The following is a 22,054-nucleotide window of genomic DNA, read 5'->3' as shown; positions in this document are numbered from 1 at the left end:
CATGTGTATATTATTATTGTCTCTGGTCACATAAAAGCACATACCTTTGCATGTGTAAATCTATGGATGTCTGTATGTACTCACACAAGTGCGGCCATTGAACGAAGTTACATTTAACTGTTGTTAAATGTAACTTCATTGTGTGTGTGTGTGTGTGTGTGTGTGTGTGTGTGTGTGTGTGTGTGTGTGTGTGTGTGTGTGGGTGTGTGTGTGTGTGTGTGTGTGTTTTCTCCTCAAAGAGATCAGTTCTGACATGGAGCAAACCACTCATGTGTGTGAGGGATGGTTCCATCTTAAGTTTGCTGGCTAGTAAACCACAGACAGACACTCATGAATTTACAAACACGAATCCATCTGCAGATGGAAACCTCTAACCAAGAAGCTTGTGTACACCAAGGTTACACAAACTAAAAACAACCTTGAAAGGTTACTGATGATACAGCAAAGAATACAAAAGAAATGATTATATTGCAAGATTTAGATGTTAAAAATGCAGTGTACTGTATAATTAGCTGTATGCATCTTTGTTCTGTAACAGAAAATGAGACTTGCCTGATTATTATGACCTGGTTTTGTTTGGCATCCATCATTTGGGAATGAGCAGCATTTGCTATGGCAAACAAATGCCTGAAGGGAGAAAAAAAAGGTTTCACAAGAAGCCTTCAAACTCTTAAAGGACAACTACAGTGAACTCCAACTCTAAGCAGCAAAGTATTCTTCCATCCTTTTTTGACAATTTAATCCTCTGCTGCTGAAACTTATTAATACTTGTCAGCATGAAGGAAGCCTATTTAACATTTTGACATATTTTGTTTTGTTTTTTAAATACAAGGCTTACTGTTCCCAGAGTTTTAGAGTGAATATCACTTACGGAGGGTTCTCTCCCAAGGTATGGCCCTTGTACATGAGCACCATGTCTGTCCCATAGATGTTGCGCATCTTATAGGGGTTCACAGACACCAGAATGTTGCCTATGTACGTCTGCAACAACAAAAAAATGAACGAAAACAGACACAAGGAAATAAATCTTACTATAATGATTGTAGCATTTGTGTGTATACATGTCTGTTTGTCCCCTATCTCCTCCGTAACAGGTGACTCATTTTCAACAAAACTTTGCACAAACATCGTCACACATACAGCAATTATTAACATCTAAAGTTAGCACAAAAAGTAAGGAAATTCAATTACTACCTTTTTGCGAGTATTTGTGAGTGGGAATTAAAAAAACAGACCAGACTAATTTTAGACAGGTGGATATGTGTGTATTGTTTACATACTTACATAAATAAGCTCTCTCTCAAACCGTTTCTTTATATTCAGCAGAATAGCTCCTTCATGCATCTCACTGGGGAAAAAAGCAGCAAGAGCATAATTAAAGGAGGTTATGAAGCAGTACAACACCACTAAATTTTATGTTTCATGTTGTGCAATGCTGATTGTTGAGCACAGTGTAGTGCTATTGTTTCAGCCTCAATGATCTGGTAACCACAAATATGATTTAAATATATGCAAATCCTGAACAGCCTGTTTGAATATTTTTAAATTGATGTAGTATTTTTTTTTATTATACTGCAATTATAAGTGTCTGTGTGAAGTGTCACTTTCTTCAATTCAGTTGAATTTTATTTATATAGCGCCAAATCACAGCAAACAGTCACCTCAAGGCACTTCATATTGTAAGGTAAAGACCCTACAGTAATAATCTTCTACTATGCTTGATTTTTATTTTTAACTTACTCTAACTGTGTCATATCTTGGACACCATTTTCCTCCCTTTGCTCCCGCTGAACCATGGTGGGCAGGCTTCTGATTGCGTACATCTAAAGCAGGTACACAGACATTCAGAAATGAGGACATGATGCAAGTGCATAAGGCTCGGCACACTGCATTTATGCATAAATACAAGCACACATTCACTCACAAGGAAATGTTGATTCTCTGCTTTTGTATTATTGTAGATTGCTTATCAGAACCCTCAAATTTTACCAAAAACATTTCAGAAATTTGATCTTTTTGGCTATTTGGCAAAACATTCTGCTTTTTCAAAAAAAAACATCAAGACACCTCTACTAATTTGTGCATCTTTTTCACTCTTCTCACTGGAATTTTCTAAGTCATTGCATAAAGAACAAGGACAGCATGATCATTTTAGCTACTGGGGCTACTAAAGGGTGTGATGCCGTTTATTTTTAGAAATTACCTTGTCAAACCACTGCCCCTGTGGTTCCCCCTCCCGGCTGAGATTCCATTCCCCTTGTTCATTCCCCAAGTCTTCCTGTCCCATCAGGCTGTGGGGATCCAGCAGCTCCCCATCTCCATACATGGACCACTTATTTAGGTTTTGTACTGTTCCGTGAGGTAAAACCCTCTCTGCTCCCCACACATCTCCATCTTGCTGGGCTTCAACTCCAGAGTTCTGTGCCCAGTGTTGTCCAGGGCCAGATCCTTGGACCTGGGGTGATACTACTGCATAGGAGGAGGGTAGGCGGAAGGAGGCCCCCCGAAGGTGAGGGTTCTGCAAGGCACCAGATAAGTTAAGTGAGCGAGGTTCTGGGGTCCTGGGGGCACCAAGGCGTGTCATGATATTACCTTCAGGGAGACGGTACTTTGCTCCACGAAGGTTTGGGTTTTTTGATAAAGCATTAGACAGGTCAAGCGTTTGGGGTGCAGAGGGTGGCTGAGGGTGGGTCCTGAGAGCTCCGTCTGGCAAACGGTAAGTAGCAGATCGGAGGTTCTGGTTGCGGAGAGCGTTGGAAAGGTCAAGTGAGCGTGGCTGAGAGGCATCAGTAGATCCAGGCTGTCTGAATAATGATGTGTTTGGAAGCCTATAAGAGGCACCACGGATGTTGGTGTTTAACAATGCACCAGAAAGGACAGGGCCAGAAGAAGCAGAAGAAGGTTGAGCTTGCTTCCGTGAAAACAGCGATGATCCTTCTGGGAGCTGAAACTTTGCCTTACGCAGGTTAGCATTCATGAGGGCGCTAGATAGCCCAGGAGAGGCTACTGAGCTCTCAGCACTCTGTGTCTCCTCTCCTGTACGTGTCTGAAATGAACCGTCCGGTAATCGATAAGAGGCCTTACGAACATTAGCATTGAGAAGAGCAGACGAGAGCATTGAAGAGGAAGGGGGAGGTGCAGATGTGGGCTCTGTCCTGGTAATGAGAGTACCATCAGGTAAACGATATGTGGCTTGTCGCAAACTGGGATTGAGCAAAGCAGAGGACAGCATAGGGGAAGAGAGAGGAGATAGATCTGAGACATGTTCAGCAGGTTCATTTCTTGTGACAAAAGAGCCATCAGGTAGTCGATAGGTGGCCTGACGTAGACTTGGGTTCTGCAAAGCATTAGAGAGCATGCCTCCACCACTAACACCACCTACACCATCAGTGGTAACTGGAGTCTCTACAGGGCCCCGGGACATTGTCAAAGTGCTACCTGGAAGCTTGAACATGGATCCCTGAATTTGTGATGTTCGCAATCCACCTGAGAGAAGTGAGGAGGTACCTCTGACACCTTGTTGTTGTGGGGAAGATGTAGGGGAAGGGTGTCGCTGAAAAGGTGAAGCAAAGGAAGCATTACGTAGCTGAGAGGTCAGCATAGCAGAGGACAACTGTGGGGAGGAGGGTATAGATGGGACAAGAGGGGCTGCTGCTTCGGGGGGGGTGAGAACTGGTGTATAGAGGTTGGCATTGCGTTGTAGAGGAAATGAGTAGGAGGCACTCCGTAGGGGGGAGTTCTGCATTAAAGCATTGGATAAACCAGCAGTGGCATACTGGCTCCCCATCTGGCTCTCCTGTACATTAGCTGATATCACCACCTGCCCACCAGGCATGGGTGAGGGGCTCCTCTGTAAAGGTGTGGTGTTGCTGACATTGTGCAGGTAGGGGTTCTGGAGTGTGCGTCCAAGATTAGGTGATGAGGGTGCAAGTTGAGGGAGGTTTTGGGAGTAAATCTCATGCTGTGTTTGTGGGGAGGTGGGTCTTTGTAAAGGCGAAGTGCGAGCTGTTGGATAGTAAGGGAGAGGAGAGGAAGGAAAGGTTAAACCTACAACCTGAGGGTTTGGTAAAGCATTTGTAAGCATTGGAGATGGGCCTGACTCCATCAGTGAGTAGTCATACTGAGTAATATTCTGTGATGGTGGGCAAGTAACAAGTGAAACATTAGTATTAGGAACAGGAGATTGAAAAGATGCTGGTCTGAAACCATGGGGACTCATTGCCCTGTGAGGCAAGGGAGAGGGTGGATGAGATACATGGTACATGGGAGAGGCAGAACGGGACAGCAGAGTAGATTGTCGCTGCAGAGGTTGTGGAGATTGAGGTCTACTCTGAAGCCTACGCACAGATGGCTGGGAAGAAAGAGGGCCATTTTGTTTCAAAGATGGCTGTGGCATGACAGAGTGACCTGGAACAGGTGCTCTGAATGACTGCCTAGACTGGAGAGAGGTCTGGTTTCTGGGCATTCGGACTAATGGCTGCCCCCGACCTACAGGTCTGTGGAATCCTCCTTGGGGGGCACCAATTCGCTTGGACTCCCTTAACCCTGTAGGCCGGGAGCCTGCCCTCGTTAACATGGGTGTTCCAGCTATATCCTCTATCTGTCCTGAAGAAGGGACAGGGCTACTATGGATAGAGGACCTAAATGGAGCTACATGCTGAGTGACAGGGGGCCCATGTCGACTGCGTCGCTGTAAGTGGGGGTTGGCTGGAGAGGGTTTCACAGCCCCCATGGGCACATGACTTCGACCCCCTACACCACCTCTCAGTCTGCGAGTAGAGGAACGGGTGGGGAGGGGTCTACTGGTGACACGTGATGGTGACGGAGAAGGAGGACGATGAGGAGAGGTGGGGCGGAAGGATTGGGGAGGTGACAGGGCTCTTTCAGGTTGAGTCGGGCTCCGTCTTTGCGTGGGTGGAGAGGGGGAATGTCTCATCTTAAATGTCTGTGGTCTTCCTCTGAACAAGTGTGGTCTGGTAGATGGCAAATGGACTGCATCTGGTGGTGGTTGCTGTCTGAAAGAAAGTCTTGGGGAAGGTGGTGGGCTTGCTCTCTTCCTGAATGAGCCCCGGGGAGAAGCTGGGGGACTAGAAATTGGGGATTGGGGTCGGACAGGTGAAGGACCTTGACGCAACCGAATTGCTGCCCTCTCTCGTGTCATCGATGGCTGAGTTCTTATTGACATACCTCTCCTATGACGTGGTGGAGACAAAGGTGGGCTGGGTGGTCTCCGCTTATTGACTGGGGAAGTCGGACTTTGGGCTGGCATTGGGGCTCGCTGACTGAGCACTCGCCTACGTGAGTGAGGGGAGAGGTGAAAGTCTGCCTGGGTGCCTGTTTGGAAGTCCATGTGATGTGGCGAGAAGCGAGATGAAGGAGGCACCATTGCCCTAGTTGATCCTGGCCTCAGTGATAGTTGTGGGGATGGAAGAGGACTCATTCGGCGCACTGGCCTAGGTGAGGCAACAGGTGAATGCAGCTGTGAATGTATCATCGGCTGTACTGGTGGGACCATTGGTGTCACTGGTGTCATTTGAACCATCTGGAATGTCTGTGGGTCTTGTGTAAGGGGATCTTGATACACTTGTGAGGAGAACTGAGGTGGCAGGGGAGATGGGAACAGATGACTAGAAGAAACAGAGAAAGGAGGGTGAGTGTGCTGAGGGAGCGGAAAGTGATCCCTTTGAATGCTCACAGCTGTTGGAAAGGGGGTATGTCCAGCAAGAATGGAAGCATGTTGTTGGTTCATGACAGTGGGGTAATTTGGTTGTGCAGGATGATATGAAGGGATGGGCTCCTCATATTGTATATCTGACATTATCTCCAGATTGTTGAGGGCAAGAGCTGGGGATGGAAGAGGAACCATTGGTGAGGGGGGACGAGAATGAAGAGGAGGTGGTGGCAAGGTTTCCACCTCTAGTTTGTCTTTTCCAAATAACCTAACCTGGGGTCTGGGAAACCTGAAATGTTCTGTAAAAACTGGCTCAGCTAGAGGATAAGACAACTGTTCTTGTCCATATAGCTGCTCTGTCTCAGGTGGAATCAGCCCAGAATCCATATGGAAGGGGTGCTGATAGGGGTTATAAACAGGAGCAGGCTGTGCATACCCCAGCATTGGGTCATTATATAGACTTGAAACAAAACCATTTCCACCATTCATCAGTCCATATGAGTCTGAAACACCAAAGGTAGATCCCACATTGTGGCCAAAATAGTCTTCATATGGCCAAGGGTCATATGGGTCATAGAAACCATTCATGGCGTTATCATAATAACCATTTGCTTCTGGCTCTATTGCATATAGCATTCCATCTTCACCATAGTAGTACTCCATCCCTTCATCACCATAGTAATCGTCATACTCATCATCATAATAGTCATAAGGGTAATCATAGTAATCCACTTCATCATCATAGTAAAACTCATCATCATCATCATAATAAAAGTTCCCTTCCTCATCATAGTAACCATATTCATCTTCCCACTCCTCATCATCATAGTAATCCATTTCCTCTCCAAAAGGGTCAAATGGGTCATATGGGTCATTTGGGTCATAGGTCATCGGTTGTCCACGAAAGCCTCTAGGTCTCCACCTATCATGGTAATCATCCTCATATCCATATTCATCATCGTTATACTCATATCCTGCATTGTAATAATGTGTCTGTCTCCCTCTAGTGTCACTGTTAGCAAATGACAGGCGCTTTCGCCCCCGTCCTCCAGCCCTTGCGCCAAATCGACCATGGCCCTTTGAAGTCAGGAACGTCCCCGTCAACCAGTTAGTTGCTGCAGCTATCCTTCCCAACATCCAGCTTTTAGTCTTAAAACCTGCTGCTGTTTTCTTTTTACCAAATATGCCTTTGAACTTCCCACCTAGTCCCTTTGCCTCTGTTGCCATGTTCCCCTTACCCCCTAAACTGGATAGATTTATTGTTTTTTTAGGTGGTGAGGTTTCTTTTGTGGTATTATCTTTTTTATTAAGCAAGTTGAAGCCAGACAGGCCTGGCTTTTTGTCACCAGACTTTGCCCCAAAACCAGCAAAAAGCTTGCTGGCACCTAGAAGTGGCTTGCTACCAGCAGGGGGTTTCTTCTTTTTGGAGAGTCGTAGGAAGAGACGGGACGTGCTTTTAAGATTTCTCTTTGGTTTTGCCTTCTCTGGCTGCTGTTGTTTAGAGGGCAAACTGAAAGGGGATGCCTTTCCTGTAAGGCCTGTTAAGGCTTTGGAAGCTCCTTTGAGGTGAGATCTTACATCGGGTGTCTTCTGTGCTTTTGCTGCTCCCAAGTTCTTCTTCTGCCCCTCTGTAGCAAATCCCATCATGACCTTAGAGGCTCCTTTAATGTGTACATCACTCATATTTTTAAGGTTTACTGCACCCATACCTTTTTTGATTTGTGGCTTTTCCTTCTCTCCCTCCTGACTCTCATCATCAGATGGAGGAGGTTGTTTAGAAGGAGGCTTAAAACCCTTTACAGCCATGGCTTTGGATGCACCTTTAAGAGCTGCTTTCCCTTTCCCTTTATCTGGCTTCTTGGTCACTGCTTCTTCCTCGCTGTCACCACTTTCCTCGGTCTTCATCTCCTCTTCTTCTTCTTCCGACCCCTCCTCTGACTCACTGACAGGTTTCTTTCCTTTTCCCTTCTTTCCATCATCCTTTCCCTTCCCCTTAGCTGGGGGCTCCTCCACCTTCTTCCCCCCCTTTTTGTCATCTTTGCCTCCTTTCTTATCATCCTTTCCTCCCTTCTTTGTTTCCTCTGATTTGCCTTTCTTGGCAGCTGATTTTGTGTCACCTTTTTTGGGTGGCATGATGAATTCTAACTCAAATCATTTTAAACAAAAAGAGGAAGTTCCCAAAAATGTGCAGGACAGGGCAGCGTTAAAGTCAATGTTGATATGTAGCCTTGAAAATAGCAGTTCAAACAGAAGGAACATCCTTTCATCCCGAACAGTTTTCATGTCTTCTCTCCTTTGTCCTCCATGCGATCCATCGGTGTGACGCCCTACAAACACACACTGCAGAACACTGTCCCAAGTGTTACGGCTCAGTTGTTCTATAATGCACACCAAGATAAACACAAACCACAGTCCTTCAAAACACGATCCAGTAATGGAGTCGGAATCTCAGCCATCAGTGCTCACTCGCGTTACGTCTTCAATCCTCAGCAAAAGGCCCGTTATCTAAGTGTAAAAAGAGAAAGAACACCCTTTCTAAGAGTGTTATATTAAAAAACAACGGCAGATGGTTACTGATTTTCAAATGTTACATGTGAAAAAAATAATCTTGCTTGTTATCTCCAAGTTTTACCCACTTACTGAGTTTTTCACTACAGACCTTAAAAAATTAGTATCCACCATGGCAAAGTATGCTCCTGGTCTTGATGGTCTCTATGGGTTTAGAAGTAACTTCCCAGGCTCACACGACGAATAAAAGACCCTGCTATTCCACTGACAGACTCTGTGTAGTCCTTTGTGTGTCTCCCATTGTTAGTTCATCCTGTGAGTCCAGCGGTGAATCCTCATCTTGGCTGGCCCACCAACTTTAGCACGATGCTCCCCCCAACAAGGAGAGTCGATGCAAGTGCGTCAGAATGAGTCTCCGTGTTCAGGGATGTCCTCTTCTTTGTCTCAGAATGAGTGTGCATGTGTGTTCGGTTGTTGTATCCACCCACATCCACGTCAGCTTGCCTTTGTGACCTCCTGCAACCTTCTCCACCTCTCTCTGGTTACTGAAACTTCTATAGTCCAGTTTGTCTCAGCATGAGGCCTCTTCAGAGCCTCATATGTGAGGAGCATATATATTATATGTCTGTATGTGTATGTGCATCAGAATAAGTATCCCCAGTTACAGCTGCAAAGGGTACCATAATGTACCAGCTATACTGGGTTGGGGTAACACTATCTGCTGCCTCACTTCTGTATGAATAATGCAAGCCGGCTGAGCTGTTGCTAAACTGTGTCTGAGAAGCAAAGCCTAAACACACACACACACACACACACACACACACACACACACACACACACACACACACACATATGCAAGTAGCAACATGGACCACAGCTGAGAGTGATGCCTGCTATTATGCTCACACAAGCATCCAACAGTTTATGTAGCTACAGTGCATATCTACAATATATTTTATGCAAGAAAATACCATTCAGGGCTTTAAATTGTCAACTAAAAATAAAGTTTCATCAAAAAAAGTAAGGATTTAGGTACAATTTGAGAAAAGAAAATCATTTGTTCCTACTGATACTGCTCAGATCCTCTAAATACTCTTTCTGTTGCATGATCCTAAATTGACCACTATGCATTTTTCTAGATAGCAGTAATGGCTACTATGAGGCAAACCAAATAACAGCCAAAAAATATTTCATTATTTTTCTCCTCATCACTGTGGCTGGTTGTCATATTTAGACTGGTTAAAAACACAAACACATACATGCATCTGTGGCCTGTCAGTAGATGGGGTGTGCAAAGGGTGTGATGGCATTATAGAAGTCTTCGCTGTGAATTCATTGAGGATGGTCTGATGTTAATTCATTGATGATGGGCTGATATTCCAGGAGGTCATCTCAGTGGTAGATATGAATGTTTAATGACTGCCCTGTGTTCTTCCTACGCAGCATGGATAAAACATTCAGCACGGGCTGCTCTAAATATATCACAAAGGGTCAACCCCGCCCAGGCCCACTGCCCAACCAATGCATTATACATACAGGCTACAGTCAGGGGTTAACAGCCAGACGTCACACAACAGATGGAAGGTAACAGCAACAGGTAACTTCAGAATTTTCTGATAACTGCTTTAATACTGGCATTTACAGTCATTCATCTACATGAAAAACAAAACAAGGATTGTGGTCATCAGTGTCAATTACAGTTAACAGATTGACCTCCAACTTTTCTAGCCGCTGAATTGGAGTGACTAATGGTCTTGAGTACATCTAAGCAGAAATCTGTATCACATTTCCTTGAAGGCAGTGACCATAACAAAACTCTAAACTGTCGGCAGCCTGCACAGCAATAACAACAACAGCAGCTGTTGGTATCATCTAACTGCAGGTGGAGATAAGAGGGTGAAGACAGGACAGAGAACAGGCACAGAAGAAAGTTCAAAAGTTCCTTCCTTGTGAACACCGTTGGTCACCAGAGAGGTAATGAGACACACAAAATGATCTATTTGATATGTGTGATATGCATCTGCTGTCTGGCTGATGTGGCCTGCTGACTGAGTGAACTTGCAATGAATAGAGCACAAATGACAGAGGTGAATGAGGTGGAGAAAGCAGAGAGAGAGAGAGAGAGCGAGCAAGAGAGAGGGAGAGCGAGAGCAGGAGAGAGAGAGAGAGAGAGAGAGAGAGAAGGAAAGTAAGAGACACAATCCAAAAAAGTGCATAAACTGCAGATTACTCCAAATAAACTGCAGTTTACATGTGTGGTGTAAGCTGTCTAACATAGATAACTGTTACTGAGAAGAAGTGAAAAGAAGGAGAGGTGAGAAAGGAAGTAAAAGACTGTGGAGAATAGTTTATAGGAACACAAAAGCTGCAAGAGCGAGGGAAAAAATGAGAATGGCAAGAGATAGAGAGATGCCCGAGAGAGTGATACAGATATAGAGTGAGTGATATAGATGACGGGCGAAAGTCTCTTCATCTGCATGCCAACCACTGACAACAGGCTTTCAGCGGACGCACTCACTGACACAAAACTAATAAAGGAGATCGCCTGAGCAGAGCACAGCCAGCAAGCTCATTCAGTGACTGAGGGCACACACACACACATGCACGCACACACACACACGCACGCACACACACACACAGGCAGGTTATGTCTCATAATGAAGATTGCATGATCATTGAATGCAGGGTCTGAATCATCCAGAGACAAGAGATTGACAGCTACTGTACATGTTTTAATTTGGAAATTAAAAGCATTGCCACACACACCAGTGTTTCAGGGGCAATTTATTTACACTCATGCACGAGACAGAATGCATCACAAACTGTGCAAATACATGCCATAAACTTTATACCAGTGAAAAAGAAAGAAATCCGCACACCAGAGCACTCCTGGAAAAGATTTTAATCGGAACAGACCTTTAAAACGTGACATTTCAGGCCAAAACAACGAAACGTCACGTTTTAAAGGTCTGTTCGCACTTTTCCTGCTATAACATGTCAAATGCTAAATACTTACAGCTCTACCTATAAATGCAATGAAATGGCTGGCATTTAGGGACCACCTGTCTTTACACTACATGCTAGATTTCACCTTTTCAATCATATTCATACAGAACCTTATTCTATGCACTTAAATGCCAATTTAGGATCACTGCCCAGAGTAGCTGGAGAAAGCCCACACAGGCACAGGGAGAACATCCACTCTGACAGGCCCAGAGACCAAGAGACATGAACCCAGAACCTTGCTGCACATCAGAACATGTTCACAGTAACCTTGTTAATAATCTAAAGTTAGCATGCTAAAATTTGTACAGATGAGGTCATGAGTTTTGGTCATAAGCCAAATGTAAACAGACCAAAGTGGTGTATTAGGATTTGAACAGACAAACACTGCCATATACAAAGCTATGCAGCAACAACATGCACTGTATTGTATAAACTATAGGGTTAAACTGTAACAATACTGCATACTGACATCACTCTGCCATTAGGAATATTTGCTTATGAATCATGGGTGTAAAACATAAGGGGGGAAATGACTGACAGAAGAGGAAGAGGGTGAGTGTCTTTCAGACAGGAGGAGGAGGAGGCTGGATTCAGGTTTCCTGTAAGCCTTTAAGCTCCATTCAGGTCTTAACCTGCGCTGTCAGACTTGACAATGGAGGAAATGCCAGCAGCTGCTAACTCACTGAAGACCTGTCTCACAGGATCAAACATCATTTCTTGGTTGCTTTGACAGCTTAAACAGACCCACTAAAGAGAAGACACACACTTTGACCTTAATGTATTTGTTTTTGCTGAATTTAAATGTAAGCACTTAGTGGCCAGTTTCAAATTTAAATGATAAAATGTGTATTAGGATAACTGGTTGTTCTAAGTTGTGCTAATAGGTGTGAATGTGAGTGTGAACGTTGGTCTTTCTGCTTGGGTCCTGGAAGAAACTGGCAATCTGTCCAGAGTGTATGTACCCTGCCTCTCGCTCTATGACAGCTGTTCTGGGCTCCAGGCCCCGTGTGGTCCTAAACAGAGTAAGTGTTAAAAAAAATAAATGGATAATAAAATATTTGGAAGTTCAGACTTTACACAAACACATCCAAAATTAGACATTCCACTATCCGATTCATATGGTAGACAACTTCTCTAAAAGGATGAAAAAACATCACAGCTGTGTCGATTTTTTTTGTTTATGAAATACTATTGACAACTCAAAGCTGTGGACAAACTATCTTTGCATACAAAAAATTAACTTTTGCATGTCAAAGACTGATACAGGCTATGAAGACTTATTCTGCTTTCATGTGAAATCAGATTTTGTTCTTGTTGCACTTGTTAGTTGATTGTAGTTTCTGGAATACACTTATCCCTTTATCTCTAAATGATTGAGGATGAGTGCGCTGTAAGAGATTATGAATGACAAAGGAAAATAGCTATAGACTATTATGTCATCAGACCAAACAAAACACCTATGAGCTCCCCAACCTCACACATCTTCAAAAATATTCCATATAGCAATACTTGCAATGACCCATCAGCTCATTCAAATGAGAGGTGCCCTTGATTTCCCTACTTTTAACACCACGTACTCATTGCCCTTGAGATAAAACACACCTGTAAACTTTCATGACTGTGCTTTGTGTTAAGAACAGCCGTGCGGCAGGCAGGATGTGGCCACAAATGCAGGACTTGGGAGACTAACAATAACTCAAAAAAGCAGCTTTAATACTGAGCACTCTCACAGCATGCAACAATGCACAGAGAGGCTGAAACAGAACAAACAATCCCAAAACTAGGATTCTCCAGGCAAAAGCAGACCAAAGAAACACACAACCACGAGGGATCACGCAACAAGGGGAGACTGAGCCAATAATTACACACCAGATAACAAGAGGAGAGGAAACAGGTGGGAAGACAGCTGAGACTAATCACAGATGATGAGACAAGGAAAGCAGAACTAAATAAAAAGCACGAGTGACAACAGACCATCAAAATAAAACAAGAAATATCTGACAGTGAGACCAAGATTCAAACAAACCTCACAGAAGGACAGAAGACAAACATGGAGGCAAGACTGCAGGAACAGAATGGGAACACAAAAGGAGATTAACAAACCTAAAGCAGGCAAGGAAATAAAGGTAAAGGAAGTCATGAACCCACAAAACACAGAATGAACCTAAAGATCTTTGGAACAGAAGCTCAGAACTAAAGGCATGAAATAATACCAAGAGAAATGTGTATCAGATGTAGGGAAATAAACATAAACACCCACAATATAGAATACAGAAGCATAATCCAAAGATCATCAAGAAGCTAAAAATCCCTGAAACTCAAAACCCTGGGTTCAATACCCAGCGACCACGACACTTTGCATGATTGAAACACTGTTGCTTTGATGAACTTTGTCCATGGAGACACAGAAAGACAGTTAAACACTTGTCAAGGAACTCAAAACCTCTTTCTGCTACAGACACTTACACAAAGTCTCAATGTGAAACCAATACAAGCTTGTAAAAACAGCACAACCCAAGTATAATTCCTCAAGTATACAAAAATATCAACACTGTGTCTGTGCTGCAATTTTGACTTTAAAACTATAACTGGAAAGAATAAAGTATTTTTCAAGAACAACTAGATTCCTCAGTATTTATCAAGTTTTCCACAAAGTTGTAATATTTATTACATTAGTTGGAATACTGCGGCTACAACTAATTAATAACAAAGCATGTCATGCAATGAAGTGCAAGGCTTTTAAGTAGCTTACCTTGTCTGTTAATCTGAGGGACTGTGACTGATATTCAGATCACCTGCTTGCCACGAAAATCCATCAATTTATGAACCCAACCACTCGCCGTCTGGAATAAAACCATTAAACTCATTGGCTCCTGTGTGAAAGGACAAAGCTCTGCGTGTGGACTTTCTGCTGATGTTTATATAGTGACCACGCGTACACACAGACACAAAATTCACCGCAGTTCCCCTAAATGAAACAGACCATCAGCACACACAATGGGCTTTCAATTTTAAACCTAACTTCTGATGCTTCATTAATCACCTGTACATCTACAGAACAGAGGAACAACAGTGAGCAGAGAGAAAACAGTGGTGATTCAGACATGATACTCTCTTTTTTGTTTGTTAAACCATGCATCATTAGTACTGTGATTAGGTTTCTTAGTAAACACGCAGCACTTACATATGTCTACGTGCAGCATTACTCTGCTTCCTGCCCCAATAAGTGCTTAAGCAAACAACCAGGCAGATCCATTGTGCATTAATGGCAGGATTAGCATGCAAGCAACTGCAAGTCTTGCATTACACCTAAAAATGGTTTATTCTACATGTAAAATGTTCACAGTAAAGGATACTTGATATGCGCTGCAGTTTCAATATAATACAATACAATATTGTAATACAGTATGATATGCTGCCTATGATAACAGTGGCATCACAATAAAGCTTCACAAACCTCACAGTGCTTGATGCACTGCAAGACAATATCTTTTATATCAGGCAATATCTGTTAAAGTAATAAAACCAGTGAGAAGAGCAGAAACTCTATTAACTGTTTTTATAGGAAAATATCAACATTGCAGTGCATCAGACATCATCTCCTTCTTCTTCCTTTATTGAGGCACTAACAGATTTTAGTTTGTCTAACCAGCGTCACGGCTTAATCATTCATGTTTGCACTTATCAAATAGATGAGGGTAAATGAAAATTAAAATTCAGTGAAGAAGGAACTTAGAAAGCTCATAAAATGAGCTGACAAGTTATTAAAATTGTATACTAGTAATAGGCACGCACACAAAGACTATGATGCAAAGAAGGTTATTAGATAATAGTACTGGGTTGGACCCACTTTTGCCTTCAAAACAGCCTTAATTCTTCGTGGCTGTCACCAACCGGGCCGCACAGCCATGACAAAAAAGGGAGATGCACACACAAATGACAATTAAAAAAGTGTTTATTTTAAATTAAAGGAACAGAACTTAAATTAACCATGACATGTGTAGACAGTACAATCAGTAGTACCAGTGAGCACATGAGTGAAGAAATAGTATAGGCAATGTTGTCAAGCGCAAGAAACCAAACCAAAATCCAAGAAAGTGTCTCAGGAAGGAGAGCCACCCATCAAATGATCTGAGAGTACTTATACAGAGCACTGACACACACTGGGTCCAGGTGTTGTTGGTGACACTGATTGAAAATGAGTCGCACCAGCCCTCCAGTGCTTGCAGGAGACCTTCTACACAAACAAACCAAATGGAAGGCAGGGCAGAGTGGATTGTCAGATTCCTCAGAGGTTTTGGTCCATGTTGACATGATAGCATCACACAGTTGCTGGAGATGTTTTCAGAGATGCTCTTCTGCACACCTTGGAATTAATGAGTGGTCATTTGAGTTGCTGTTGCCTTCCTATCAGCTTGAAGGAGCCTGGTCATTGTCCTCTGACAAACAAGTCCTTTTCTCCCACAGAAGCACTGCTCACTGGATGTTTTCTCTTTTTTATACCATTCTCTATGAACCCTAGAGATGGTTGTGCAGGAAAATCTCAGCAGCTCAGCAGTTTCTGAAACACTCTGACCAGCACGTCTGCCACCAACAACCATGCATTGTTCAAAGTCACTTAAATCACCTTTCTTCCACATTTTGAAGCTTGGTTTAAAGTTTAGCAGGTCATCTTGACCATATCTGTCATGAATCCCACTGGCTTTGCTCTCTCTGGGCCTGTTACTCTGGTCTTTTCTATTAACCAATCCTTGTTTTTTAGAGGCAGACCTCCTCCCATCCACAGTTGCCTGTCACCCAACCGGTTCCACAGCTGCTGGGGATTTGATCATCATCCTGCCTATTTAAGTGGAGGAAGCCCTACACTTGATGTTGGATTGTTACTTACCTCTAGTCAGTTGACAAACAGCTCTCTTGTGAGTAGAAGTTTCTTCCCACTGAAACGTTTATTGATCCTCTGTCTCCTTTTTTTTTCCCCAGAGACTGGAAAGCTGGAGTGCAAGCCAGAGCGTGAGCGAGCAGAAGAGGAGTGTGGCCAAAGATCGGTTTTGGAGAGACATTCTGTTTTATGGTGGAGCATCCCGGGGGAGTCCTGCCCTCCACCCGTTGCTGACAAATCTCAGTCTTAACGTATGCACTGTAAATAAAGTCCTTGGAAGTGTCACTAACAGTCTGCATCTTGAGTCCTCTCTTCACCATGACAATATCTACATTCCCAAATACACTGAGCTGCTGCCATGTGATTGGCTGATTATGTATTTGCTTTAATCAGCATCAGTTTCATGTAAAATTACTAAGTGTGTTTACCTGTTACTGATGCAATCTTGCTTTCAGGGAAACAGAAGTTGGTCTTGAATGGGAATTTGGTGAAGAGAGAATATAGTGCTGGATTAGTTTCTCTGTAGTGGACCTGCTGCTTTATGGATGCCGACATTCTAATTTATCCTTTACACAAACACAAGCACAGAAAACAACTGGAACACTTATTAAAGGCCTTAAAAGACATTAAAGTAACACAAAGGCCAATTCAGTGCTCCACTCTGTTAGCAGGCTGTCATTCTTTACCTCATATAACACAAAAGTACACATGATCAATACAGAGTATTCATTTATTCATGAAATCCCTGCATGTCTATAGAAACTAGTATCCATAGATATCCATGCAGTCTATTATATAACTGTGTGAAGGTCTACTCTTGTAGCAGCTGACTAAACAAGGATTTTCTGACAATGTAAGTGCATAAATGAATGGTTAAATATGTTGTTTGTCATATTGTCTATAGAGACAAAACTACACAAAGTGTTTTTATAACTAAGGTCAAAAACACTGACTTGGATAAGCAGCAGAAAATGGATGGATGGATGATTACACTTATACCTCATGAAGATGAGAAATCCAGTATGTCAAATTATTAGAATAATAAAAAAAGGATCTAAATACAGAATGTCCAACTTCTAAAAACAATCTTCATTTACATACTCAGGACTTAGTTGGAATCATCAATGTGGAATGATGTGAAGCATCAGTACAGTGTGGTGTGGAGGTGTCCGTGTGTGGCACTGCTGGGCTGTTACTGAAACGCAGGCTACTTTGATAACTGCCTTCAGCTCATCTGTATTTTGGGGCAGAGTGTTTTTCAACTTCCTCTTGACAAGACCCTTACAAAGTCTCTCTGGGCTTCAGATCATGTGAGCTGGCTGGCCAATCAAGCACAGTAATAACCTGTCAGCAAATCATTTGGTAGTAGTTTTGGCACCGCGGGCAGGTGCTAGGCCTGGTGGGAAGGAAAGTGGAATCTTCATAAAGCTTGAAGATGGAAGCAGGAAGTGCTCAAAAATCTCCTGCCGGATGGCTGCGCTGACCTTGGACTTGATAAAACACAGTGCAGCATTTACCACCAACACTAGAGGATGACATGCACTGACATCAGCATCAGTCCACTCTTTGCGAAGGTCTTGGATCAAATTTTCTTGACAATCCTCTCAAGGCTGCGGTCATCCTTGTTGGCTTGTGCACATTTTCCTACCACACTTTCCCTTCCAGTCAACTTTCCATTAATATTCTCTGCAAACAGCCAGCCTTTTCACCACTGACCTTCTGTGGATCACCCTCTTTGTTTAGGATGTTGATCATCATCATCTGGGCTACTGTCAAATCAGCAGTCCTACCCATAATTGTGGTTGCATGTACCAAACCACACAGAGATACACAATGTTTATATTGTTTGAACAGTAATTTTCTCAAACCTGAGCTGAAGTATTCTAAGGTACTGAAATTCTGATTTTCATGAGCTGTAAGCCATAATCATAAAAATTATAATGAAAAAGGTCTGAAATATTTCAACCTACATGGAATGAATATAGAATATGGAAGTTTAGCTTTCTGAATTGGGTTATAAAATCTTAATGCCAATGATGTAGTAGCTCATCCAGCTCCATGACCAGCAAGATCTTGATCATCATCATCTAACAGAATACATTCTTTCTTTATCATTTTGTGCAAAATGTATCAACATTGGGAATCTTAGGTTAACACCTTTATTAAATGGTTTGAACTGAATGTTTTTCAGGAGACCTTGTGTAGTGTGCATTAAGGTTATGCTGTGAAAACGTAAAAGGGCCCATAAGACAAATGTAACCTTGAGCTCAGTTTGGATGAACACCCAATGAGTGATCACTGTGTGGAAGCTTGATTTAATTCTGAGATTCTTGTAAAGTGTGGAAAAATGGACAGGACAATGTTTCTCTTGCTATGGCATCTCATCAATCCTTCGGCCAAATTAGCTAAATTACAATGTTCCAATCTTTGGAGGTGCACCAGTATTGTCAAATAAATAAATAAGTTCTTGATTCATTTTACAATAACTGCAACTTAGATATTTCAGATTTTTTAAAACTAGAAGTAAGTAACCCTCTGTTGGTTAGTTTTACACTATAAGTAAATACTGTGATAACTGGATTCTCTGAAGTCAAGTAAGAAAACTCATGTAGTGAGCAGAATGAAGCACAAGAGGGCAGAAGAGACAATGTAATCCAGCTTCTCAGACCGCTTGCAAATGACCATAAACTGTTTGTGACCGTCATATTGATTATCAGCCATTTTAGATTTTAATCCAATAAAAATAGTCATCAGAATAGTGTGCGTGTGTATATATTTATACATCTCTCTCTCTCTTTATATATATATATATATATATATATATATATATATATATATATATATATATATATATATATATATATATATATACACATACATATGTGTGTGTGTGTCAATGTATTTTGCAATAACATTTTTAAAGGTTCAACAAAAGAATTTGGACAATTGACTAACATACGGTTTTGTGGACAGATAAATGATTTGGAGTTTATGCCAAGTCATGAGCATGCATTTGGTAGCCTTTTACTGGAACACTTAATGAGACCCAGAGAGATGTTGGTGCAAATGAAGGAGGCCATGATTAGGCTGAGAAAGAGAGAGATAGCAGAAGATTTAGGAGTGGCCAAACTAACAAGCTGGTTCATACTGAATGAACTGACCAGCTTGGCAACACCAAAAACCCTAAAAGACCACAGAAGACAACTAAAGTGCATGATGACAGAATTATTTCCATGGCTAGTTCCGCAGTGAGTAGGACCACTCCCTTGGCTCTGCTGCATGATGAGCGCTGTTGGTCAGTGCTCATGTAATCATGATGGAGGTAGTGTTATGGTATGGCTGCCAGTGGTACCGAGTCACTGGTGTTTATTGATAATGTGATTGCTAATAGAAGCAGCAGGATGAACTGAAATGTGCAGGGCTATACTGTCTGCTCACATTCAGACAAATTCAGCAAACTGATTAGACAGCACTTCAACAGTGCACATGAATGATGACCCAAAGCAAACTGCAAAAGCAACCCAAGAGCTTCTCAAGTCAGTCACCTGGTCTCAACCCAACAGAGCAGCTTTACAGATATAAAGCTGAATGCAGAAAACCCCACAAACAATTCCTAAACAGTTAATGCAATAGTTTTGCTAAACCCTTCAATTAAAGTTGAAAGTCTGCACTTCAATCCCATCTTGTTTGATTTAAAATTCACTGTGTTGGTGTACAGAGGCAACATTACAAAAATATGCATCACTTACAGACCTAACTGTACCCATCTTTAAAAATAGTAAATGAACACCCATCAACTGTATAAATGAGCATAGCCTATTTCATTTAGGAGGTTAGAATTAAATATCAAATTTTTAAAAATGTAAGACAATGGAGGAAAGTTAGGAGATTATTTTTAATGGCATTTTAGCTTGATTTTATAGGTAATATAGTCAAAGTTATTATAGTTATCTAAAGCTAAAGCAAAGAGTGAAAGTATGAATAAATATACTAAACTGAAATGTTCAAAAATGTAAACCATAGAAAAAAAATTATTGTGTACTTACACGCTAATTAGAATAAAAATACACAATTCATCAACACAAGATGCCTGAGGAGGCTTTGGTGAATCTGTTTATTAAGACTGGGATAAGTAAGCTGTGAGTAAAGTCTTTGGCCACAATGACACATGCAGGCTTTTGTGTGAAAGCAGCACAGTCACACTGCCTCAGCAGGCCAAACTCATGAGAACAGCATTAGCTGTTCATGATAACATGTAATCACACGTTATCTGTGTTTTTCATCTCAAAAGTAAGACACACTTCTGTTTCAGTTGATTTACAACAAGCAGCAACACTTAAGAATCATAGATGCATTGGTTGTTCTTAAGTTGAGGGCTCAGTCTCCGACCCAGTCAAGTTTTTATGATTAGCTCAAGCTGTGAAAATTATATTTATATCCACAAAATAAAAACTACTCTTTCCTGCTGTCTTAAACTCACACAGGCTACATTTACTCTCACAAATTCAGCTCATGGCTTTAAACAACTAGTGCACAAAGAGACAACTCTAGTTCATGTACACTGGCACCTCACACTACTCGCGCTTAGCCATGCCATATGGAGCCAAGCAGCATCAAGTGTCAAACCTGCACCATTCAACACACACCCAGCCAGCAGTACCTTTGTTTCTTCTTCTGCACCACGATATTATCCCACCATCTCTCCTCTCCTCTTCAGGTGATTCCAAAGCAGGATCTCTCGATCCATGACGCACGCTGACGAAACATCTTTAAGGCATCTTTAAGTACAACTGTGTCAACTCACAGCCTCTCCCTCTCTCTCTTCCTTGTATAAGGCATCCACTCAATCCTCCTCTCCTAGACTAAAGAGATGCTTGTGAATATTTAATGGTGCCATTATGCTTGTGTGTGTGCGAGTGAATGGGGTCCATTGGCTGGGAGTACACACTATCTGAAAGAAAAATGGTCAGCTTGCTTTGGAGCATTGGATACAGCTACACAAACACTGGACTGCAGGGATGGAGGCAGTATGGGAGGGGGAGTTCAGAGGGGACATCCTCCTCAACTACCGTGAGACATCGAGGCGTGTGCAGGATGAAAACCTGAAGGACTGCTGAAATAGCAGAGTCCTAAAGTCACAGCTGGCCTTTTGTGATGGTCATTAGTACTGCCAGTTAAACTTTTGTAGAATTCTCATTAACATGGGGCTGTTTTGTTTTTTTTTTACCACTTCAACATGGGGTTGCATATGGCTGCTTCAATGCAAATGCAATTTGACACATGCTAAAGGGAGAAAGACCATCTGTTCTCACCTTTGACCTTAAAGATATACAACTAGATGTCAGTAGATTGCAGTCAACTGAATTCTGTTTTCTTTCCCCGATCAAGGAAAGGGCATAGTCCTAGCTACAGTGGCTGCTGCAGGACAAACAACTCTGGCTGCCGTTCATCTGTAGTGAGTGTAGGCTGTCAGTCCACTGTTTACTTCAGCCAGGTGTCCATGTCTATTTACACTGAGGAGGCTGTAAAACTTTGTGAAAGGAGTCCAATGTAACATGAGTCGATGAGTCAGAGAAGCTCACTTCTGTCCAATGACAGTGACACGGAGGTGAGCTGCTGCGGATATCCTGAACTTTTCTGTTCGTGAGCGCTGCTGTTTTTACTGCTGCTAGCCAAAGTACAGATACTTGTGTTAAAAAAATACTCTTTACTTTACTGCTTTTTGTAGATGAAGAGAATTCAACAAGATGTAACCCGATATTTCACAAGCTATCTTGGCTGATTTCCGTCCCCTACACTGACAGTACTGTTTGTATAAAGGTTGAATTCAATGAATGAATCTAAGCACCATCAGCATTAATTCAAACTCATCTCTGCTACACTTGATGTAACCAAACTCTGACCCTGGACACAGACACGGCACCAGTCCAACACAGAGCTTTACTGTATATACAGTACAGCAAACTAACCTGTTTATCCTGCACTAAACT

The 22,054-nt window shown here is 42.3% G+C and overlaps 1 protein-coding gene across 1 annotated transcript in view; it reads right to left on the bottom strand.

Annotated features, from left to right (window-relative positions):
* myo15aa (myosin XVAa) overlaps positions 1 to 1,823 on the bottom strand; it is a 51,221-nt gene extending 49,398 nt beyond the window's left edge. The window contains 4 exon segments of the mRNA XM_030736033.1: positions 553 to 627; positions 872 to 981; positions 1,285 to 1,348; positions 1,741 to 1,823. Coding sequence (XP_030591893.1) covers positions 553 to 627; positions 872 to 981; positions 1,285 to 1,348; positions 1,741 to 1,823 — 332 coding nt within the window.
* Positions 1,824 to 22,054: the final 20,231 nt, after the last annotated feature.

This window comes from Archocentrus centrarchus, chromosome 8, assembly GCF_007364275.1.
Source record: "Archocentrus centrarchus isolate MPI-CPG fArcCen1 chromosome 8, fArcCen1, whole genome shotgun sequence".
NCBI classification, from domain to species: domain Eukaryota; kingdom Metazoa; phylum Chordata; class Actinopteri; order Cichliformes; family Cichlidae; genus Archocentrus; species Archocentrus centrarchus.
Note: the sequence above shows the minus strand (reverse complement) of the source record. Positions and strands in the feature narration are given on the sequence as shown.